This window comes from Solenopsis invicta, chromosome 4, assembly GCF_016802725.1.
Source record: "Solenopsis invicta isolate M01_SB chromosome 4, UNIL_Sinv_3.0, whole genome shotgun sequence".
NCBI classification, from domain to species: Eukaryota; Metazoa; Arthropoda; class Insecta; order Hymenoptera; family Formicidae; genus Solenopsis; species Solenopsis invicta.
Window position 1 is genome coordinate 20,268,246 of NC_052667.1, and position 25,980 is coordinate 20,294,225.

A 25,980-nucleotide genomic window follows, 5' to 3' on the forward strand; every position below is an offset into this window, starting at 1 on the left:
TTAAGAGCTTTCACATTTCTAATAAGTAATTCATCAATAAAGTCTGCTATTATTATCACAGATGTGTTTCTGTACTTTCGAAGAAGATGGGAAAAATCTGTTTTTTCATCAGTTTTATTTTTCGGAAAAATCGGAAACACTAGTATCTCATTTTCTTGCTCTTCACTATGCACACATAATTTTTTTTTCCATATTTTCCTGTCAAACAACAATTTTTTCTCGAAACGAGAAAAATCTGTTTTTTTATCTCCTCGGTTTTGCTTTTTTTAGAAAATTAAGAACATTATTCGGAATACTATTCGGTAAGCAGCAATCTCACGCTTCGAAAGAACGTTCGATCTTCATCGTCGTGTAGTTTTCAAATGATTATTTTCGATAATCGGAAAAACCAAGTACGTCGTTATCCGGCTCGATTTTGTCGTGTCGTGCAGCAAAGCGAGGGGGAAGGAATCCCTCGAATGAGAAACATTTCCATCCGCAGGAGAATCGCTAACCGAATGGTCGAGAGGGTACCACCCTCTCGGTCGCATCCCTTCCTTTTGGAAACATACAGACCCTCGTCTTTCTGAAGGACTCGATTTTATCCTCTCTCTCTTTCTCTTCCCCCCCCCTTCCCTCCGCTTTAATCCTCGACCGGGTGGTGCGCCTTTGTCGAAAGTGGCGCGGAGGGCGCGTTCAAGGCCCCGTTCGTTATTTGTTTGCGGCGGGGATACGTTTCTACTCGTTCCCTCTCGACGATCCCGCTCATCAAACCGCGAGACAAAGGACGGGATCGCGCGTCCTTCTTTCTCTCTTTCTCTCTCGAAACTGAAACTTTCTCATCGAAAATGAAATTTCCCAAACATGAAACGCGGATTCTCGTTTTCGCGGGAGACCAAATTCGTCGATCAGAAAGAGAGAGAGAGAGAGAGAGAGAGAGAGCCCGCGTGATGAAACGAGTGCTGCCCGCGGTCGAAGTCCAGGAAACGGCGTTTAATACAATTTCGGTATGGCCTGGACGACGAGGCGGGCACCGCGCGCGCACACACATGCTCGCAGGGCAGAATTTCCTGGCGGAGGGTGGCGGAGAGAGAAAGAAAGAGAGGGAGAGAGAGAGAGAGAGAGAGAGAGAGAGGATAGGGAGGTGGAGCCTTGGGTGCGCGCGATGAACGAAGCGCAGGAGGGAGAGATCGTATCGTCGTTCTCTCTGGCACGACACGAGGTCGCGGAGACGGCCGAGCGTGGCCGAGCTCGGCCGAGCGCGGCGCGCGCCGGGGGTGGGGACCAGCGGGCGTTCAGTAGCTCGGTTCTGCTCAGCTCAGTCGAGGCAACGCCGCAGGTCGGAGTCGAAGTCGCGAGTTCGCGGAGAGTACCTCGTGAAAGCGGCAGGCGAGAGAGGAAGATTGTGTGTGTGGAGGCGCTCGATACGCACGCAGTTGCTGCTGCTGGCTGCTGCTGCTACTGCACGACATCGACGGCGATCTGACGGAGCGAGGAGACAGTCGAGAAAACCTAGAACGAAGCGAGAAACGGCGAGATAGACGGGAAAGAGAGATCGAAACGCAAGTTGGCGATTGATTGGGCCAGAGAAAGGAGAGAGAGAGAAAGAGAGGGCGAGAGGAAGAACGAAGCGAGCTCTCTTCTCCTTCGAATTGATTCCACGAGAGCGTCGTCGGTCCGCGCATCGCGCACACCGCAGCAGCATCGTCGACACCACGACGACGACGACGACGGCGACCGTCGCGCGTCTCGCATCTCTCTCCGGGAGAAGTCTCTCGTCGTCGCTCTCTCCCGTCGGCCGTTGTCGTCGTAGTATCTGGCGGATGGACGCCGGTAAAAATGCGGTGGTGACAGTGACCGGATACCGAGGAGAGGACCGACTCCGGAGCAATTCTCAAGCGGCAAGCGGGTAATTATCGTCGTTGTCGATCGTGTTGCGCGAAAAAGAGAGAAAAAGAGAGAGATATATATAGAACCGCCGGTGCTTCGCGCTCGATCGAGTCGTCCGGTAAACGACAGTTTGAAGGAAATAGAGAACGAGAGAAAGAGAGAGAGAGGGGGAACAAGGGTACTCTCTTCGCGACTCAGCCGGAAGTTATGACGAACTCGCGCTTTGTTCAAGGACGAAGAATTGTTCGCGCGCATGTGTCCAGTAGTGGGATATAGTGTCAACGACAAGTCGCCGCTCGCAGATCTGGATACCTTGCTGTCGACACCCGCCGGGCCCGGATTGTCTCATGTCAGGATGGCGCTGGCGCGGTACGTACAATCGTACGGCTCGCCGTTGTCGGAGCTAGGGTGGGTCTTCGTCCGTCCGGGGCTAACACACGGGGCGGGGGGAGGAAGGGGAGGGGAGCGACCCGGGGGAACCCGAGGGGCACGTCCGTGTTTGACCGGTACGCGCGCAACGACGACGACGACGACGACGACGACGACGACGATGACGAGGACGAGTAATCGCATCGATCCGTACGGAGAGCCGGTAGTGTCGTCGAGCACGCGAGACACCGACGAAGAGGAGAACGCTCCTTCCACCCGGATTTCTCCCTCCCCCGCCCCCCTCCCCCTCCTGCCTTTCCTTCGCGCCGCGGCTGCGATAAAATCGTGCTTCCAGGATTTCCGGAATCCTGACTGCGGCGCGGTCGCGAGAACGTTTCCCCGCGAGGGGCGGGAAGGGGGAGGGAACACGTGGCGGGGCGTCGCGGATCGAAAGACGAGGGGCGAAAGGAAGGCGACGATACGATCGCAAAAATGTAGACCGTGTTCTTAGCCGGGAAGGAGGGTAGGTTCTCTCTCTCAGAGAGAGAGAGAGAGAGAGGGGCTCCAGAACACACTCGCCTCGGCGAAGACGTGCGCGAAGACGACGGTCAACGACCCGTCCGTCCGTCGTCCCTTCGACGAGGATAGCGGCCAAGAGTATCGCGCGGCGATGGCCATTAGCCGTCCGTTCGTTCTTTTGTCCGTCCGTCCGTCCGTCCGTCCGTCCGTCCGTCCGGTGCTCCTCTCTCTCCCCCAGCCGTCGCGTCGTGATTCGCGTTCGCGCTGGCCGACTGGAAAGTTCTTGGTCAAGTCGCGAGCGAAGGAGCGCGAATCAAGGTGAATACACCTTTTTACGTTAGACGCCGACCTTCCTGAGGCTGCCTGATGTGGGCTTCGTCACGGCTCGGCGATTCCGCCGCCTGCTTTCATATAGACACGTCCGACCGTGAACGCCAAGAGCCGCGGCTCGATGGAATTCGAATGTAGAAACGTTCCCCGACGTTATCGTACCTTCCCTCGTTTGCTCACTCGTTCGTTCATCCGTCCGTCTACTCGTCCGTCCATTCGTTCGTTCGTTCCTTCGTCGTAAGAGGCTCGTTGCGCGACGAGAACTCGCGACGAACGTCGAACCGAACGAGAGCGAAATGTTCTCCGGCCAGAAGACGATTCGGTTTCTAAATATTTAATTACTACCCGTCACTTTTACTTTACGAACACATCACTCTTTCCTTAGTATCAACTATATTTCTGAAATATAAAAATCTATTTATTACAAATTTGTTCTTGTATCCGTATTACTTGTCCGCATGAAGAGAACTGTTCTCAGAATTTTCCCTCAAAATCACGATAGTCGGTGGGAAACATGAATTTTATTATATTTTTACAAAAAAAAAAAATTTGTAAAATTTTAGTAGTCTAATCAAATTATACTATAGCGTAAAAATAGTTGTGTAACATAAACTAAACAAATTTTAGTAAAATTCAAACTACTTTACGTGAATATTACTGTATTTTTTGGAAAAATTACTAAAATTGTAATAAAATCTAAGCAAACAAATATTATACGTAAAACAGTTGTGTAACATAAAGTAGACTCTAAACATCAAATTTTAATCAAATCTATTCAAATTATAATGTTGGTTATGTAACACAAAGCAGTCTAAACGAATTTTATATATTTTTTATGTATAAAAGTTATTTAATTTCCTTTACACTGTTATAAAAGGTTCATTAAATTTAATACAGAATTTAATGTAACGGAAGCAAATTTCAAGTAGGTACATTAAAAACATTTAATGTTTAAAATGTTTCTTAAATGCTTTTTTAATAGACATTTTCAAATATATTTTTCAATTAGAGATACATTGGATTTAATATAACTTGGAAGTACATTAAATTTCGTAATATCAAGAGTGTGTATTACATGGTGCTGTAATTTAACCAAACTGTTTTATCATACAAACTATTCATAAACAAACTTTATCATGTAAAATCGTTTAGTTAAATATTTAACTAATATTTAACCAAACTATTTCATGCGATGGAATTTTGATTAAATATTTGTGTGATAAAATAGTTGGATTAAATTTTATACTAAAATTTAATTGATTTATGGTAAAATTCTTCAACGTCCCTGTTGTTTTAGGACTACCATAATTTTGAGAGTAAATTCTAACGCGAGAAAATTCTGTATGCTTAATTTTGGAACAAATTTATAAACAACGATAAACATGTTATCATTGGAGAAATAGACTGAGAGATAGTAATTGTGGGTCGATATTCATAGTTGAGTCTTATTTCAAAACCGTCTCGAGTAATGTCTTAAGATACTAATCCCGCTTTCTGATTGGCTGATGGCATCTTAAGATGGTACTTAAGACGGTCTTAAATGTAAGAATCAACAACACGAATTCCGGCCGTAAAATGAATCGACGTACGTGTATTTGTAAACACAATTTATACAACCACGAAATATTCGAAAAGCTTCGTGTTTATGTTGACTGATGTCAGAACGGTCGAAAAACAAAAAAAGGAATGCGACAATAACACATCGCTCTCGTCTAATATAGCACTCTTTATAATTACCAGACTATTTCTCAAACTTAAAAAAAAACTCGCTATGCGTGGGGAAAGGGAAAATATTTTTGAGGTTAGCAACGCGTCCTCCATTCATGGCGAGACAAAGTGGCTTCGTTGCCATTACATTTTTGTTATCTCCTCTTATCGAGCTTGGCCGATACGGACTACGATTCAATTGCTCACCAAGTTGAAAGTCATAAGGTCGGTGTAACGTTCATCCCAGAAATAGAATACTTAAATTATCGTTTGAAAAACGATGAACGTGCAATTGCGTAAATTGCCTATTCGATCGTTACGCGAGCGCGCGCCCTCGGCGCATTGTGTCGGCGCTTTTAATTGCGCGCCACCGTGTGTATACAAATAATATGCGGAAATCGGTATTCCTAGTTTCGTCAATAGGACGCGATCCTCCGCGTTACCGTTAGTCACTGCTTCCCGTTTCTCCACGCTTCCACGAGACTCGATTCGAAGACGATGAATCATGGGACTGTAGACGAATTCTCTGATCTCCTGCGTCGATCCCCTCCCCCCCCCTCTCCCCCCTCGCCGCAACCCTTCTTACATCGATCGCGATTTCAGCGATTTATTTTTAGAGCCGTGACAAGTCTCCTCGACACTGCTACGCTCTTTCCGCGAATGTAAAAAGTACCTGTAATTCTGTAATCCTGGGAACTGCTGCGACTATTCCGCCTCCGCCACGCTCGCAGCGTTAATTAATTTCGATAAAATTTTATTAATACTTTGATTGCCGTGGTGGCAATCACGCGCGCCTGACTTTTCAGTGGTAACCGGCGTTATTAAAATTTTTTTAAACGTTCGTAAAAGATTAATTATAAACTGTTATATCACATAAATATAGGCAAATAATAATTTAAAATAAATACTCGGAGGAAAAAAATTAAAAAAATCGCTATTTAACATACTACTCTTGTTTAACCGTGTGTATTACATAATATTTTATTCACAAACATACACACATGTGTTTATTATAATGAAAATTATCCTGCACGCTGAAAAAAGATTCGAGTTAATGTCTACCGCACGCTGAGTGAAATAATATCAATTGAATATTTAATATAATTTAAGAATAATTTTACTTTTCCAAATATTTTGTAAATGTTATGAAATTTAATTGTACTTACTAAATAGAAAAGTAAAGTTATTTTTGGTTATACTAACTAAATATTTAATTGGCATTATTTCACAACATTTTGCCTTTGTTATCAAATTCTTTTCTTTTTCTTTCTGTGTATACGCGGTATAAAACTCGCCGGGCACGGGCAACGTATTAAAATAAACTTCATGAAGTTTGTAGCACAAATACCGTTTTGCGAGGTCTGCAATAAATGTTGGCGACGCGTTTAGAAATGTCGCGCAATTTAGAACTCACGACCGAAGCGTGAACCTGCAATGTTAAATTCTACAATCCCCTGTTAAATTCTGCAAGCCCCTTAAAATCCGCCCGAGTTTAATAATGAAGCGACTTTAATTTGATTTCAAGTTTCACGCTTGTCCGCGCTCATCGGCGATTACTTCGAATTCAGGAATTCAAGTATTTCAGTCTTGTCCCCGTCGAAATGTCATTGCCCGACGATGCGTTAAAAAAAAAACAGCGTTGCTGATAAATCTCCAATTGATGAAAAAATATTTTTGATCGTTTCAATACAATATTATCCTGAAAATAGGTATCCTTTTTTGCGAAAATCATCTTTTTTTTACACTTTAATTAAGAATCGCTGTTATTAATTATACTTTATCTAAATATATGTATATATATTGTAGAGTTTTCTCTAATTGTGAGAATTTACTCTCACAGTCGTAGCAGTTGCGAGACAACATGGATTTCCGAGAATTTTGCTGTATAATTTTCATGGAATTCAGTAAAATTTGTATTATAAATTTCACTAAAGGAAATAAAATTTTTCGAAATTAATATCTCTCCACTACTGAAAAAAGAATTTGGTAATTACAATCAAGCCTGGATGATGGTTATTAAGCTTTGAAAGTGTCAATTAAACATTCAGTAATATTTAATAATCATTTAATTAATATTATTATGTTTGCTACTAATATAATTATTAAATATTACTAAATGTTTTATTATATTCGTGAAACATTTTATTGAAATTATTTCACCAGAAATAAATAATGACGTACTCTCGTGATTATCGAATCAATAAAAATAATTAAATGACTAATAAGAGCAAGGCGCGGTTAATGGAGCGCAATTTTTTATTACATTATGCAAAACCTCTATTTAACCGACCTTCGGCTCGAAAACGTTTCAACTCGACTTTGAGTCATCAAAGCTCGATTATCACCTAACCTTTTTTTTTTGTCGCAGTGATTTTGAAGGTAAATTCTTAAATTAATTCTTGAATGTATTTTCGATTAGGAAAAAAAAAACTGAGCTTTCTCGCCGCTGGAGTGTGAAAATCAGATGATTATTCCCGTGTTAAAACTTCCGATCGTTAATTGCACCAATGTTATTGGCTGAAATACGTGACTCCGGAAATACCGTGCGCTGTTCCGGGATATCGCGCAGCTTATCAATCCAGTCGACTCTATCACCTCTACACATCTTTTACATCACTGCGTCGACTACCTGCGCACATTTCCGTATCTCCTTACAGTTAATCGCGTCCGTAGCTCCCGTCGTGACCTTCTCGCCTATCGCGCCGAAGATTTACGATTGGCCGAAGTCTACAGGCTACCTTTTAGTCTTGTTCACGCGTGTTTCTTCTATTACTTCCACGAAACACCCAGTCTAGACGATCCTCGACGGCCACGTTACCGAAATGACGCTTGCATTTATCTCCTCGGTTACGGCACTTTTGTACAATACCCTTGGGGGAGGTTAGGATAGGATAAGATAGGTTAGGTTAGGTTAGGTGATTTAGGACGGATCGCGGTGCATGCTAGTTCGATCCCGTGATTCGTCTCGAGCCCAGACGCCGGAAGAAGTTGGGTTTTAGTGAGCATGCCGGCCACGTCTAGGTTAGGTCGGAGAGTCTCACATACCCCGCATCCTGTCCTCACAGGACCGGGGACCCATAAAGGCGTTTCTCAACTGTAAAAAGAAAGGTTAGGTTAGGTGAGGAGGAGGGGGCGCGGACAATTTTTTTTTTTCCACTTGACTCGTGTCGTATTTGTACGCGCATAATGCGGACATTCGACCAACAGCAAGAGCCTCAGCCGCGTGCGCGAGAAACCAGCTTCCAAGGAAATGCAGGCGTGATTTGCATAGGATCGCTATATTCGCTGTTACCTCGCCGAGCGGCGCGGCGGCGCGTCGAGCCGTTGAATTCCGCCGAAGGAAACGCATTGATGATGCGCCTCTAACGTCACGAAAGGAAAACCATTCACGGCGAAACGGGCCGCGGCAAGGCCGCGCGTTACCCGTAATTCGACGGGAACTATTAAACTATAGCGACGTGTCCATCAATCATTTCGCAGCTGTTGCCGCGCTTATCTCTAATTCCTCGCTGCCGCTCGGCGGTCGTGTGTGGCGATTGATCCGCGGATTTACCGCGCTGGTCAGGTAACGTTTTCGCGTTTATTGAAAAGCATCAAACTGGACGGCCGGGGGATTTTAATGCGGGAAATATTTCCGACGTCAGGATTGCACGCGTAACGAACTTTATTGAGCGCAATTAGCGCGCGGGTCACTCGTCTCCCCCTCCCGCGTGGCCAATCGAAAGTTTCTCGTTCACGTTTAAACAACGATCGCCGAGGCGAAAAAGTATTTCGAGTTCAACTTGATATTGGAGACTTCGGGGACTTTAATTTTAGAATCGTAAATCACGATTTTATTAATGCGACTTTTCATTTCGATGTCTTGCGACTCCCGCGATGTATTATAAATTTCACTTGTAAAATTTACCGAGTCGCGGATTTATATAACTTGGACGCTTTCTAATTCGTAACTTTAATGTATTCGTGCGCTTCTGAATATATAGTAAGGAAGTTCTGTAGGTCTATTTTATGTATCGTTCGACATTGTCATTACATAGTTTTTTTTTGTCGTACGTAATGTCTGCGTAACGACAATGTAACGATACCGAACTGTCATTAAAAATTAAAGATCCGGCGTTGCTGGACGTTGATTTTTGATATAAGACAGTCGCAAATGTGAAAAAATGTACCGAGGGAAAAGTATTTAATACTCGTGATTATAAGTGATCAATTAATTGATTAGGTTTTATTTTTACAGTTATTATTTACATTGATCAAAGAAATAATAGAAATACTATAATTACTTGTAACTTAAATTTATAATTATTATAAATTAAATGTAGTTATACTTTTGAACTACATTTAAATTTGATAATTGCAATCGTTTCTTTAATTAGAATGATACATTGTAGGTTGCTATTGTATGTAACATACTGAGAGAAAAATTTGTGGTGGCAACTGTAAGGGGACAACCATACAAATTTTGTTAATAGAAATATAATATATAGGTAAGTGAACTATATTATAGTTATTGCAACTAAGTTAATGATTAAGAGAACTAATATAAAATAGTTGTAATTACTATATTATAGAGTATACTATAATTATTTTTTTTTTTTTTTAGTTCTCTTAACGCTATTAATTTAGTTGCAATAACTATAACTTTAGCATATAGTAAGCATACTATATAGTTTGCTTAATATTATAATTTTATTAACAAAATTTGTATGCTTATAGTTGCTACCACTACAATTTTTTTTCTCTCAGCGCAGTGATGATTATAAAAATAAAGCATATATTATTCATAATTTTAACATTTAATTACAGTCACAAATACCAAATACGTCTTTACCAATACATTTTTATATAGTAAATTTAATCACAACTGTAATAAAAATAACTATTTTTTAACGTTCGCTTATTGGTTATGAAGTAATAATATCTAATAGTTATAATTTGTATGATCAAGTCAACTATAAATACATAGTACCGAAAATAACGATGAATTATAGTTAAATTACGGCGATTGCAACCATTTTTTTTCTCAGTGCGTGTGTAAATTCTGCACTTATATTTCATAGTTCTATGAACTGAAAAAATTTAATTATAATTTATGATAATTTCAAACATACTATTACAGTAAAATATCAAAACATGGATGATAAATGCCAAATAAACACTTTTCATGCGTGATAAATACAATCACAATTATAATAAATAACTTAACATTCGCTTAGTAATAATATCTATAATTTGCGCAGTTAAAACAACTATAAATCTACAGTTGGCACTGAAAATGACTATGAATTATAGTAGACCCAACCATCTGTTTCTCTCAGCGTTCATAATAATTTAAATAAAGTTAATTATGGCGTCATTGCATATTTTACATTCAGAATACGCGCTGTGAAATTCCAGGCGCACGTTTTCGCTACTTCTAAGGTCAGACCGAATCCCTGGCAAACATGCGCGAGTAAACACGAATGAGCAATTCGCCTCGATGGCTTCGTTCGGTCTTGATTACTCTGGCTTTAGCTTCGAGCGCGATTGTTGATACATATGAATAGTTAATTACTCCGTATTTTTTTCCCTTTTTTTTTTTACATAATCACGGTCACGTAACAAGCGACACGAGGCGATCTGGAGGCGCGTTCAGCTCGCGTCACGACGAACGACGAATCGGAAAAGCCGCGGCCTTGCCTCGCGGTAATGTTATCGTTTGCGTCACAATATTTTCTCGTCAGCCAGCGCGAATGCAAAAGCTGGGAATGACTTTGAGTGCCTTTGTGCCCCCGCCGAACAGCTGGTTTCTCTCGCGCGCGCGCGCGCGCGCGCGCGTGCGTTATGCGCATTGCGCGTGCAAGTGTTCATCCGCTGCACACTATTACCAACACCGCACACCGTCACTACCACGAAGTCTATTTAACCGTGCACTGTTCGTCTCGTACGACACAATCGTCGTAGATTAAAACACCTGTCCATATTCCGAATAACACATCGATTACCGTTCCCCGTTCGATCGCGTCACCTCGATTAGCGCGCGACCGACGTTCCACTTCTGATCGAGTGTGTATTAAATTTAGTCGAAGGCTTTATTGACAAATCGTATAGCAATGCAGATACCGAGAGTTTCGGTAAATCGGTGTCGCGAGGATCTAACAAATGTCGCGATTACTTCGCTAGACGGAGGAAAGCAGTATCAAGCATTAGTGTCACAAATCATAACTAATATATATTCTTTTCTTTCACAAGCATCGTTTTCTGTATAAGCAAAACATTATTCTTCAAAATCTTTCGAAGTCTTCTTCAAAGAATTTGATAATAAATTTATGATAATAAATTTATGTTATCTGCATTGCTAATAAATGATTTGTTGTCAATAAAAGCCTTCCACTAAATTTAATCTTTTAATTTAAATTTAATTTTTTGGCCGAAATTTATTAATATACTTTGATAATAAATTTATTATTAAATTATATTAATAAATTTCAGCAAAATATATTTCTATTTTGACATTATGACAGTTGTTTAAGGAGTGTTTGCTTTTATCTATATAAAATTATCTAGATAATCGTTTAGATAAAGAAATAGATTATTATAATAATATATATTATCTTCTATAAAAGAAGTGTTATCTTTTTTTCAAATTATGTAAGGTAATGCGAAGAATGATAAGAATGAAGTATTGTCCTAGTCTCAATGCAACCATTTATCTTAACAGGAACATTTTTGAAATTTGAAAACTTTTACACAAAGAATTTTGTCAGTCGTTATACAATGTGAGTTTTATTTACATGTTGAATCATGTTCAAAGAGCAGTTTATTTTTTCACCGATTAAATTATTTTAAGAACTTTTGATTTTAAGAAGTAAACATTTAGAAATAAAAATATGACCATTGTTTTAAATCTTAAATTGCGTTTTGCTCGGTAGCGATATTATATAAAAATTATCTGAGCTAGTAATTTTATCTAGATAAATTAAGATGAAATCAATCTTTATCTCATGTAAGACATATGTAATTTCTTGTCTTTATCTAGATAATTTTATATTATCTTAGAGCAACACTGCGTTTGAGGAGGAACGCGAAATGGTTGCTTTGATATTCTTTAAATCTCGTAAAATGAAAAACCATTTAAAAATTGCACGGGCTCAATTTTCACTTTTTTTTTACAGTGGCATTTCACTGTACGAGATTTAGAGAGAATAGTATTAAAAAATTTTAATTTTGTGCTTTGAAGATACTATTTGCTATCCGATATTTTTCCTTTCAACTCGAAAATTAATATTGAATCATTAAAATGTTTTTTTTTTATAAAATTATACAAAATTTCTTTACGTAAGCAAATGTAAGCAATTCTGTTTCAATATTTAATATTTTGAAAATAAAGATTATTCTCAAACAAGAATATTCTTTGTTTTATTAAGAATGTTCTTTCTTCTCTGTACAAGTATTAAACCAAAACAAGTATTAAATCAATAATACTGTCTCATAAAATCTAAAGAATTTGATGAAGATTTAAATACACATAACTTGAAGATGAAGAGATTTTGTATAGTTACATTGAGACAAATGTTTCATCTTTATTCGATTAATTTTTTTTTTATTAATTTTTATTGCTCATCTTGATTAATTTTCACGAGTCAAGAAAAAAGATATCAGACACGAAATAGTATTTTTAAATCAACAATTTTTTAATACTTGCATTTTTATTATCAAAAAAATTATTATGCTCTTTGACTATTATAATATTGGAAGAAAATTATACGTTTTTTATTGTTGAAAAAAAATTTATATTACGCTCTTTGACTATTATAATATTGAAGTAAAAATATATATAATATTTTTTTATTGCTGAAACACAAGACTGTCAAACTCTAAAGATTTTATAGTCTCGCTATACGAGACAATGAATGTTAACTTGATGTTAATTTTTTTCTTTCTGTGTACGATACTATACTTCAAGAGGCTCGACGAAAAATCTGTAACTTTTGTATCACTCGTTCTCCTCGTTCTCTCAAGGATTCCGATAAACATCCGAGATTCGATGAAGAGAATAACGTGATTATTCAGGAGTACCGCTTTGGCAATCGATATAAATCTTTCGATGCGATTTTTTTTTCCTCCGTTAAATCGAGATCGCGCAGCCGACGGTATCTCGACGCCACTAGTTTTCGTACGTGATTTACGTTTCGGGGAATTATTTGAATATTATTATAGCCATACGCACACGCACGCACGCACGCACGCACACGCGTGCGGACGGTAGCCGAGGCCAATCGATGTCCGGGACTCGATGAAATAAAGCCAAGTATAAAGGAGGAAGAGGAGGAGGATACGATGATGGCGGTGGTGGTAGTGGCGGCGGTGGTGGTGGAGGTGCTGGTGGTGGTGGCAAAGCATGGCGGAGGGAAGGAAGAAGGGAAGGTTGTCCCTCGCGCTCGGTAGCAACCTTCGGCTTCAAGGGTACAGGGCCGTACGTCTCCCTTGAGGGTTCGCTTCCCCTCTTCCGTAATGGACGACAGAACGGAGAGATCCCTCGGAATTCAAAACCGACTTCCATTATGGAGAAACCAGACGGAAGGTCCCCTTGAAAATCATCCTGTCCCTCTCGCTTTCGCTTTTCTTAGCCCGTGTCGAATCCCATCTAGGTAGGATTCCTTCTTGGCAGGATAGAAAATCACAGGGAATCGGTTCTTCGAACACAAAGGCTCTTCGAGATTTCTTCAAAAGTTTCACCCATCTTTTTAGTTTCGCTCGTTCGCTTCTTTGTAAAGGGCTACCCTCGTCGCGATTTAATGCGCATCTCGTTAAAGTAATTTCTTTGCAATTACTCAAAACGTTCTATATAGATCTTGTGATAAGCTGCGCGAAATGGGCGGTGTATTTTATTTGCGGCGAGAGACTTGTCGGTCTCTTCTCTCTCGTTCACTTATTCAGGGCCAATAAAATTTATCGTCGCAATCGGATGCCACGCGTTATATTTTTATGCTTGAACAATGTGCCTGATTACGGCTTACCTTACACCGAGAAAACGAGTCGTTAACTGGACTAAATTTTTTCAACTTTTTAAATTACTTCAGCTCAAGTATATATATTTAACTTAACATAAAACATTTTAACTTTAGTTATGTACTTAACTTAAATACATAAATAGTTGAATTGTGAAGAAATTTAATCAACAATAAGAGCAACGAGAAGAAGGCACAATATATGCAAATGCAAATTAACAAAATTGATCCAATAATGAGCATTCATTAGACAGGTGGAAAAATTATTTCACATATTAATCTGCAAAAGGCTGATAAACTATTACAAATTACATATCTTAAAGCGAAAAAAACTTGAAACCAAAGTGGCCAAAATTTAATCGAGTTAACAACTTTATTTTTTGTTTAGGATAATTACTTTAAATAACTTTAGGATGTTTATACTTTTAAATACGTTATTTTAAATGAATTATTTTTGAGACGGCGATTCACCTTCTCGTATAGATGTTAGAAACGAACGTATGAAAGAATTTATCATGAAAGGGTTAAGTTGATTGGAAAAGGGAAAGAGAGGGGACGTCAACGACGCAGAAAGGCTACGTAAGCAACTGTATAGTATGCGAAAGCTTATCGAAGTTATCGCTGAGCAACCAAACGGCAAGCAAACAACGGCGGTATACACGATCGAAGGCCAAATTGGCTACAAGGTTTTTACTGCTATCTCTGAGAAATTCATACTTTGTTTTCAGGCTTTTCGTACAATTGATAAAAGTTCTCGGTCTTTCTCAATTTCAGAAATTAGATACGTCTCACGGGAACTCTGGCATTTCGTTACAGTAAAAGTAAAGGTAGAAATTGAACGATATTTTTATATTCCGTTTTCGGGTTACAAAATTTCATCATAGAAATTGATCACTTTATTTTAATCGGGATTGATTTTCAACATTTTTTTTTATTAAATGAAAGAGTCGATGATTTATCGATTCTCATGTAAGAATTTTCTACGGATTTGTTTTTTTAAGAATCTGATATTTTCTCGAAAATTCTATCGTCTCGGAAATTCTAAACCAGAGCTCCGTTATATATATATAGAATTCTGAAAATGATGTTAATCACGGATGTTTTCACAGATGCTTGGGTTCTTTGTGATCGAAGTTATTTTGGAGCGAACAATGAGATCATTAATGATATCCGGTATATTTAACGATCAATTTTTTTCTTTCTGTGGGTTATATTCAAGTATACCTCTTCATTTACATAATTGTACAATTCAACTGCTTTACAAAGGAAGAAAAAAAAATGGCAAATTGCAAGTGTAAAAGTACACGCAAAAAATTAGTATCAAATTAACAATTATTGTCTCGCATAGAATAAAATCTTTAAAAAATTCGATAAACTTAATTTTCAGCAATATTATATATATATTTTTTTTATTTTAATAATTTATAATAGTCATACCGAGAACACAATTGTTTTGATAATAGTATTAAACATTTCTAATTCTTAGTTTGAATACATTATTTATTTCCGGTTCAATATTTTTTTTCTCTTAACTTGTAAAAATCATTACGGAATAAAAATGAATATTTATTTTGTTTAATTCAGTTTGTTGAAGATTATTAAATTCGTGAGATTTAAAGATTTTGAATGTGATGTTTTTATACATTAAATAAAATAAAATATATTAATATGGCCTTTCTCGATTTTAATTGTATTAATTTTAATATAATACTAATTTTTTTCTGTATATATTATACATTATTAATATGCACCTTGAATATAAATTTTATTAAGACTTAAAAAAAAGAGAAAATTGCAAATAACGTGGCTGAGATTCGATCGAAATGATAAGAGAGCAACTGTCGTCATATATACGTTCGCAAATATCATTAATTACCATTAAATATCGTAAAATGAGACAATATTGTTCGAGGTTTATAGCTAGCGTTATAACTTTAGAAAGAACAAAAGAGTCGTGAGAGGGTGAGAGAGAGAGAGAGAGAGAGAGGACAGATGAAGAATCAGTTGAACTATATACGCAGAAAAATATCAATACTGCCTAGAAAAGCGATTACTCAATTTACTTTTTAATAAACAACGCTTATCTTTAACAGAGAATATTTTCTCGATAGTTATCTTCAAATATACTCATCATAAATTTTAATACTGCAAAGAAGACTTTATACTCTTTCGAAGAATATTATAAAATTGCATTGAAGAAAAGTGAAAACAACAAGCAAATCAAACTTTTGTTCTAATTTAATATTCTTGACTGAACTATAAGTTACTAAGATGCAAAATATATTTTTAATAAATTTGATGCTTATAATAAATCGGCGAATATATGAAATTGGAAAATATTAAAAAAAAAAATAATATTTATGTAAGTCGAGTATATATTTTATCTGTGCGTACACAGAAGCATTTGAAGTAAATGTTACTAGTTTCAAATATAAATAATTAGTGTACTTTAAGACTATCCATATTCTTTTCAAAAAAAAATCGTGACTTGCTGGAATGAAGGAAATTAAAAATCTCGTGTTTTTATTAGCGCACGAGAATAATGTTCTGTATAATAGTTCAAAGTCGGTGGAATCCGACTGTTAAATATTAAACAGGTCACGACTTTGCGCAGACTGAACACAAAACCTTTTGTTTAATGTGTGCACAGTCATGATTGCTTTCCCGAGGTATCGAAGGGACACATAATCCAAGGGTACTCCTTCGTGCCTCGGGTATCCTTCGTCGCTAATAAGCCGGCCGTAAGGGCGCATCTGCAGGGAACGGACCTCGCAAATTGGCCGTGAGGCCCAAGGTCGTCCGGTATATCCCACGTACCGGGGCACTGGCCCCTGTTAGAAACGAGTCGAGTCCCGGGGAGCTTCCCTCCCCTTGTGGGGATCCCAAAGAAAAGCAATCCTTCGGCCCTAGAAGGACGAACGTCCGAGAGCCAGAAGGAGATTCGCACCGTCGTGTTCGCGAGAGCATCTTTCATCTTAATCCCACAATCATTGCTAAGAGGAACAGACGTTCTCTCGTCAGAGGGAAAGAACGCTATGAAAAGAGGGAAACTTAAGTTTCCATCAACTCAGGTTTCTTTTCTTGGCAAATTCGCTTATGAAATATTTACTTGAATTAAAGTTCTGCGTATACGCGGAAAGATATATATACTTGAATTAAATATTGCTTATTTCAAATATTTTATAAATTTATTTGTAAGGCTAAAACTTTACAAATTGTACATAGAATTACTGTAACGAAATATTCCAATCTGCTTTATTTCACATATTTTATGTCAATCGCTTTACTTTATAAAAGAGATTAAGATCTTCGGAAACGGGAACACATGTATGCACGTTTAATTTTCTTTTTAATTGTATTATTGCTTTTGGGTACAGGAAAAAATTCGCAATATTTACCGCAATATTTTTCTCTTCTTTAAAAACGTGTAGTCCCTGCAAAGTAAATAAAATTTGGAAATGTGTTTAATATTACATATTTCAAATAAATTACATTTGAAAGTTGTGTGAACAAGATTATTTTTATTTAATAATATATTTTTATAGTCTGTTTACTTTATTTGTTATTATAAATTAAATTATTTTTTACAACGTTAAGAAACATCTTAATTTTTTGTTTATTATACTTTAAGTATTCAAGATGATTTGTACAAAGTTTTATTGTGATTCTGTTTAGTTATTTTTTAAATAAATAAATCTTGTTTATTTTGTAGAACTGATCTCTGCATCGCAATGAAACTTTATGTAAATCACCTTGAATATTTAAAATAATTAAATGAATAGATTTTTTTCAGTTTTCTTATTTCACGATTTCATTATTATTTATATTTTTATTAGACCACATGACCACTGCTTACTGAAATAATTTTTTACCCAAACAGAAAATTGTCAAACTTTTTATACTACTTTCAAATGCAATATAAAATTATTTGTTGTGTTTTCACGATTTTCTTAATTCTTTGAGAAATATCCTAAAGAGCCTCAAGTGTCTCACAGATTCAAAGATAGGTAAACAAAAAATTAAATTGCCCTTTTCTAACTTTTAAAAATTCGTCTCTGAGGAAGTTAAATGTAATCTGGAAGATCTATAAAGAGCACACGCGTTTTAAGTGTCATGAATTTTAAAGACATAAAACACGCGGACAAAAAATGTTTTTGTAAGTTATAAATAATGATTTAATAATAAAACTAGTTGATTTCAAGATAGCGCGCGTCCCGAAATGTAAAATTACGTTCTACGAATATACTTTCTCAATTTGTAACGTTTATTATATTAACGACAGTTCAACGACCATCGGCGGTAAATCGCGTGCACTTGTGCAAATCGAGTTTCGGATGAAAATTTAGATTGCGATACTTTTTATTACCCCAGATATATATATATATATATATAGGGCGTGCTGTTGCGATACGCGATTAATGTGATTGAATTTATTTTGCAATATTATTAATTCAGCAAAGAGCGCACTTAGCCACGCAAATCGCGGCGTTTAATAATTTACCTACGTAACACTTTCAGCAATTTTTATTAAGGAGGTCAGTGCGAGGTTCACGCGAAGAATCGTTTCGCACATCCACGCGCACGTGTCGATTAAAAATTTAATGTTGTCGACACATCATGTCCTCATTTAACGATATTCAGTATCGTGTGTGTTAATCGAAGATAGATGTATAAGTGCGCGTACCGCGAAGAGAACAGCGGCTTCATTCAGTAATTTATGCGAATTATTATTCGATCGTATTAACGTGTATCGCCAACAGCTTGCCGGCGTTTCCATTATTTTCCGCGTAATAAAAGCATCGCAGCCTGAATTCCAATCGGGAAACTGATTTGCACCGAAGCGCACCGCGAATTAATATCGACGATTGTTACCATCATTAACAGCCGTTATACAGGGAGGAGGATATTCGCTTAGCATCGCGGCGGCGCGCGTAAATTTTACATTCCCGAGTGTCCCGCCGTAAATCGACTCGTTTCGCAATTATTTAATTCGCTCGTCCGACGTAACGGGAGGGGGGAGAAAGAAAGAAAAGAAAAAAAGAATTATGCATAATCCGCGCGATGCCGCGGCGTCGCTTCTCACTTCGTCCGAGCGAGGCGACGTTCGTCATCGTGCGCCTCTTTGTGCGAGGAGATCTTCGTACGCCTCTTATCGTAACCGTGAACCTTGAATCGGTGCGCGCCGCGAACGAACGCAGCGCGTGGCAAATGTGCAACGCGTCGAGAACGATGCTCGGCACGAGTGAATTCTCAAGAACAAAACAAAAAAAAAAAATACGAGGAATTCGGAAGAGCAGAGCTCGCGCCAACTTCTTTCACAACACTTTATGTTATTATGTCGTTATTAATATTTTGGCAAGTGCTGACGTATGGTTCTGGCCTTCGTTTCTTTTTTCCTCTCTCTCTCTCTCTCTCTTCGGAAGAAACTGTTTTATTAAATCAATTTTGTCGCAAGTGCCTCGTGACGTCAGTCACGCTGCGCATCATGCGGGAATGCGTGAACGAAGAAAGGAAGTCCGCTGCGACTGACAGATAACAACTCGCGCTCTCGTCGTTTTCTGAGCAGTTCCTCTCCGAACAACAGCTCCATTCGTGACGCACGTTTCGGAGCCTGATAATTTAACATGCATGGAAGCCGCTAAAATGGAGCGATTCGCCGCTTCGGTTTGTTACGCAATTGTTTCGAGTATAGAACGAGCGCTTGGCGTTCCTCGAATATCGGAGGCAAAAATTTCCCATAATTCGATAGAATAGATTATTGCGTGCCACGAATATTTCGCGAGTTTAACAAGCAGATAAGCGGCACAATAACTTGGGTTGTGGCCACTACTGTAGAAAATAAAATTATTATTGAATCAACAATTACTGTTTAATATATAACGACGTAACTTGCTTGCATGAAGAAATTTTATATAGTTTTATCGAGAAAAATATATTCACCTTTATTCAATGATAATTTTCATGAGTTGTAGGGGAAAAATATCGGATAGGAGATAATATTTTTAGATCGAGAATTGGAATTTTTTCACTACTATCGTTATCAAAACAGTGATTGTGTTCTGCATTGTTCTCTAGAATATTATATTGCACATTAGTATTGAACATCTGGGGCTTATATCGAGTTCGTTTTGAATTATAGAATATTGTTATACACAATATTATTAATGATCGTCTAGCGGTTTTTCAATATTGAAATAAAAATTTTAAAATATTTGGCTGAAATGGATTGTCGAACTGTAAAGTTTTTATATTCTCGTTTATTTATGATTGTATTGATTTGGTAGTAATTTTTCTCCTGTGTATAATTGTTGAATACCGGATATTTATAACTAATGACAAAAAATGCTAGGTAACCTTGTTTATTAGACCTACACTGACAATGAGAGAAAAAGATGGTTGCATAATTTAACTACAATTCATAGTCATTTTCGGTGCCAACTATATCTTTAGTTGTTTTAATTATATAAATTATAGTTTTTAATTATTGTAGAGTTTGGTAGGAATTAGTTAAAAGTTAAACAATAAAATTAACTTTTAACATAACTCGGTTACTTTTAAATGATGTAATTTTTAAGTTGAACTATAATAGTTATTTTTTAAACACGTAAACTTTAATTTATTAACTTTTTTTTTAAGTTTATCTAACAATAAGTAAAAGAAAAAAATTATAAGTGAAAAAAACATTATTTCTTTGTTATTTCATATAAATTTAATTTACAAATGAAATATTAAATTTATTTGTTGATACATATAATAATTGTTTTGTTATATAAATCTAACTTTAAAAATTTACGAACTTTTAATTTAATATCAATGTTTTTCAAAATTAACTTTTTTAATCAATTTCTAATCAAGTTATAATTTAATCTTAACTTTTAACTAGTTAGTTCTTTTTGCTTGTGTAACCTTTAACGCAATTAAATTAATTTTATAAGCCATTAACTTTAACTTGATTTAGTTAAAAAAATTATGTTAACTTACTCAATCTTGTTACGTAAACGGTAAGCGAATGTTGAAAAAAATCGTTGTATTCACTATAATTGTGATTGCATTTACTACATATAGAAATGTTTATTTTATTTTTTTTTATCATCCATATCTTAATATATTTTATTATATGAATATTTAAAATTTTCATAATTTATATTAAAACTTGTTCATAGTTACTAAAACTATAAACACAAGATTATTATTACCAACATTATAGCAGTAATAACCACAAAAATGAAGCTCCTAATCATAATTGTCTTACCATGCAATTACAGTTACAAATACTAAAGACGTTTCTCAATGTATACATGCACCAATATATTTCGCTTTACATTTACATTTAAATCTAACTCGGACGAACGTTCGTTCTCTAAGCTCGAGCATTTAATTTCGCAAGTCGAAGGGTAGCAGCGATAACTAGTACGGAGTTCATATTTGCGCCGCGTCGACCGTATCAGTCCGAGATACGCGATACTCGACGCGAACACGTCACGGGGTACATACATAGATCCCTTATCAGCCTCCTTGGAGACACACCGCGGTCGATGCAGCCTACTGCAACCGCCGTCCTGTCTCCCGTCTCTCCCCGCGTTACGTGGCATCCGTGATTCTCGCTCGTGGTTGTTGTTCCACCACGACGCGACGGTCGGCGCGCGGCGGTGCGGGCAGACCGGGGCTCGGCCGGACTGGTTCCCGCGAGGTTGAACCGACCGACAACCGGCCGTCCGTCGCCGGTGCATCTTCCTCGCGAGCGAGCGAGCGATCGCCTGTCCTCGGCGGAGCGACAAGTCGCGGCGCAGCGCGTGCAAAACGCGAAGGCGAGTCGCGCGGGGCGCTCGTACGCGCGCTGGCTCGCTCGCGGCGCCCTTGAAGAGAGTCAGCCTTTGTCTTATCACACACTTCGCTCCGGCTTACGCCGGGCAGCAAGCAGCGTCAACCTTGACTCCGTCCCCTCTTCTCCGCCGCGTCTCGTCTACTGACTTTCCTGCGAAAATCGACCAACGGCGTGCGGTTTCTTCGACTCCGCTCCGTCTTCGCCGAGCGTCCTCCCCTTGGGGTCTCTTCTCCTTTTTCTTCTCTTCCTTCCTTTTCTTCCTCTAATCTCCGTCCCTGTTGGGATAAAGTATCATCGAGGTCTCTTTCAGGTCCTGGGATGATGGTGCTTTTTGTGGTTTTTTTGGGGAGGGGTGAAGGGGGGCACAGGACTAGGGCAACAAAACAAGGAACGGGAACGGTTTGCGGTCTTTCGAGGAACGAAGGATACACGTTTTAATTTTTGTTGTGACAATTATATTAGTTTCTCTCTCTCTCTCTCTCTCTCTCTCTCTCCCCCTCCGCTAATCGTTATCGGACACCTTTTAAAGCAACATTCATCAATCATGAATGTATTGCATGGTCCGATAGCAAGGATGTGATAGAGTAACAGAAAGAGAGAAGGTATTAAAGAGCGAAATAACACGGTGTGCGCATAAAATCAGTGGAAAAGCGATGCGGCACGTAATGGTGGGGAATGTCAAATGAGCTGTGTAACAGCGTCAAGGCTGTATATTATACGTTGTCAATACGTCAAGGTCCTAGTATACATACACGGCCACGTGTCTTCGCAGGGGAGGCGCAGCGGCGCGGCGGTGTGCGGTACACCGAAATTGAATTCTCTCCTTGATATCGGAATATTAAAGTATTCGCCACTACACACATACACACGCACGCACGCACAAACACACACGCGCACGCACAAACACGCGCACGCACAAACACGCGCGCGCGCGCGCGCACAAACACGCACGCGCAAACACACGCGCGCACGCACAAACACACGCGCGCACGCACAAACACGCGCGCGCGCGGACAAACACGCGCACGCACAAACACGCGCGCGCGCGCACAAACACACACACATATTTATTTATTTTCATCAATAACATCACGCGTAAATTTATTGCAACAAAGCGCAACGTCTGGCAGCCCGTTATACAATTTTTTTTTTTTTTTTTTTTTTAATCGATATCGCATTATTACACTGAGAGGAAAAAACTTTTGAATGAGAACAATACACTTTCTTAAAACCATATATTTCGATGCGAGCATCTGTTTGTTCTGTTCGAGTAAAAATATGTACTTTTAAGTAAATGTAGACATATCACTTTACGTATGTAACTTCGTATTTTTATATTTTTTACATTTGCATAATGATATTACAAATGAGCTAGTAGTATTATGAAACAGTTAAATTATTTTCTGATTAGATTAAGAAATCTGATTATCTTAAATATCAAAATGGTCTGACAGTAAATATTTTCTGGAACTGCTGGATGTATTTAGTTAAAAATTATTTCTTTATTTCATTTACATAAATATTTCAATATATTAAGAAATTTTTAACTTGACTGCAAGTAAATAATCTATTAGGACTCTCGCTGAGTAAATAATTCTTTGTTTCGAGATATTTTTTCTCTCGGTGAAACATTATTACTGTTATTTGGATGAAATGATCGCAAATCGCGCGCCCCCCCTTTTTTTTTACAAAATTTACAAAACGAATTGAAAATGAAAAGGTAAAAGAATTATAAATTTTTCGTAGAAATCTTGGTTCCTCACGATCGCGAATGCCGCTGTTCTCGTCGCTTCGAATCGTTATCGCAGTTACGCCGACGCATCGGCGAGTATACGCGTAATCGTGATAATCGTAAAGCGGCGGATATTTTTAGCCTCGCGCCGCGCTGCGCGCGGTCGCCTCCGCGACCTTCCGATCTTGACACTGAGACTTCCTTTTTCTATCGCTTTTTTTTCCGCGAGCGTTGCCGGGCTCGCGCGCGGGTATCGCGCGTCAGCTAACGACGTTACCTGCCCGCTCGGCCTGCCTGCCTGCCGGTCTTACGAAACGACCGGATGAATCAGATATGGACATAAACGCGCCTAATTATGCGGCGCGCCGAGTCACCGTGGGAGATGTCGATAGGGAACGCGACGCGGGATCTAAATTCTATCGTGACGTGCGAGATAACGTGGATCCTCTCGCGGATTTCCTCGGAAGGAGGGAGGGGGGGGAGTGTTATTACGCGTTTTCATGCGGAAAAGCGTGTTTTTCGTTCGAAAACGCAATTTCATGAGTCGTGCAACGACGCGGCATCACGCCAACCTTCGTGTCGTCCTTATCAACGATTATGTGACGGGCCTCATCCAATTACACGTTATCGACAAGAGATAGAAGCACAAAATTATTGGCAGCTGAAAAACAACATTGTTCGGGAATATTTTTTACAAAAGAGTGAGAGAGAGAAACGTAAAAGATAACAGGTTTTTTTTTACAGCATGATAAATAAGATCGTAAACACTGAGGAAAAAACGGTTGTAATCCCCAGTTGTTATCCCCATTGTACCCCACTCTCCCCTACTGCTTTGTTCATTACATTCTAAAGATAACACCACTAATAAGAAAATGACAAAGAGCTCAAATAACAAAATAGCTCGTATCTTTGAAGATATTAGTTTTAGGACTCATGTTAATTAGACCTTTTCTTCTTGTTTTGATCAATACTACCTGCTATCAAAATATGTGACCCCTTTTTTTAGACACCCTGTATATACATATTTTGATCATGCAAATTATATCTATTAGTTATTATTACTATATAGATAGTAAACAAGAATGTTAAAGAATAATTATATTTATTATATTATCACACTGAGAAGAAAACTGGTAATAATTATCAACGTGTAGTGAAACGCATTACGTTCATCCAGTTCCACCAATTATAAAAAAATGTTATTATAAATTATGAATAGTTTCAAGGATTAATATAGTAAAATATCAAGATGTTGATGATAGAAATGAAACAAACATTTTTATATAGCAATCATAATTGCAATAAATGTATCTATTTCTTTAACATTCGCTTATTATTTATATATATAGTAATAACTAATAGGTCTAATTTGTAAGATTAAAACAACTATACATATATAGTTGGTGGCGAAAATGACGAATAAATTATAGTTGAATTATGGTAATAAAAACTGTTTGTTTTTCTCTCGATGTGTGTGAAAGCCGCACTGAGAAAAAAGTGTTTAGTTTCTGTGATTATAATTGCGTGGTGAAATAATTATGATTAGGAGCTGCATTTATGATTGCTATATAAAAATGTTTGTTTCATTTTTTTCATAAACATCTTGATATTTTACTATATTAATACTTGAAATTATTCATAATTTATAGTAACATTTGTTTATAATTGGTAGAACTGGACGAACGTAATGCGTTTTAAAGTCCCATGAACATGCGGTGCGCATATTGGGTCAACTTGTAAATGTATATAAATTTGTCTTATTATTATTATTATTATTATTATTGAGCGCCAAGATCCGTTTCGACAGACGTAGCTACTGCCTCGATTTAAATGTGTTGATACACTTGGCGGTCATAATGGAAGCATGTCCGTTATATTACGAACATAAGGGTATTTGTTATTAACAACAAAGCAATAATAATAATTATAAAAATGGAGCTTGGTAATTACTTTAGCATGCAATTACAGTTGCGAATGTCAAACACTTTTCTCTCATTGTCTCGGTGAACGAGATAACGCGACAGCGGACGGCGCGGGCGCTCGAAACGCTCTTTCGAGACAAAGGCAAGTACGGGCGGGGATTAAATTAAGAACGCTGTTGGAGAGCGCGAGAAAACGACACGGGAGGGCTGGCTTTCTCGCGGAAATGAAAAACGCGAGACGCGCGACGCGCGACGGCATTTAAGCAGCCGCGCCGCGCCGGGGAGGAGGAGGATAGAAATATATTCGAGACAGCGCGAATCGACGGCGAGGCGATTTGGCAAGACGCTACTCGCAAACGATGTAATTACGTGATTTCGACGTACTATGGACGGTTTTCACCTAACTTCCTCGTTTTCACCGGCGAGCTTGCGTTCACCGGGGGCCCCCGTTCTACTTTCCCCTGCCTGAACTCTCGAGGTCTGACCCACGCCTGCGTAAGCCGAGTCGAATATCCCGATCAGGCGCCTGAAGATGTTGATCTAGGGCTCGTCCGCGTCCTCCAAACTCGAGTCCCCGAAACCAAACGCAAGCAAAACAGAAAGGAGAGCCCACCTTTGTGCGGCCGGACCGCGATCGTGTGCGTACGTTAAAAAAGTAGCGTTGAGAGGATAATCTATTCAGAAAGATAATCTCTGTTACAATAATTGGAATGAGAC

The 25,980-nt window shown here is 38.4% G+C and overlaps 1 protein-coding gene across 10 annotated transcripts in view; it reads left to right on the forward strand.

Moving 5' to 3' along the window:
* Window positions 1-25,980, forward strand: part of LOC105205822 (protein roadkill) — a 150,944-nt gene that overhangs the window by 94,144 nt on the left and 30,820 nt on the right. For 2 of the 10 annotated variants that reach the window (XM_039448215.1, XM_026138327.2), the window contains exon 1: window positions 1,278-2,277. The exons of 2 other annotated variants lie outside the window; for them this stretch is intronic. In XM_039448215.1, coding sequence (XP_039304149.1) covers window positions 2,123-2,277 — 155 coding nt within the window. In that variant the 5' untranslated portion in view covers window positions 1,278-2,122. Of the gene's footprint in view, window positions 1-1,276; window positions 2,278-25,980 lie in introns of those variants that run through there. 6 more of the 10 variants (XM_039448214.1, XM_039448216.1, XM_039448218.1 and 3 more) reach the window with 6 other exon arrangements.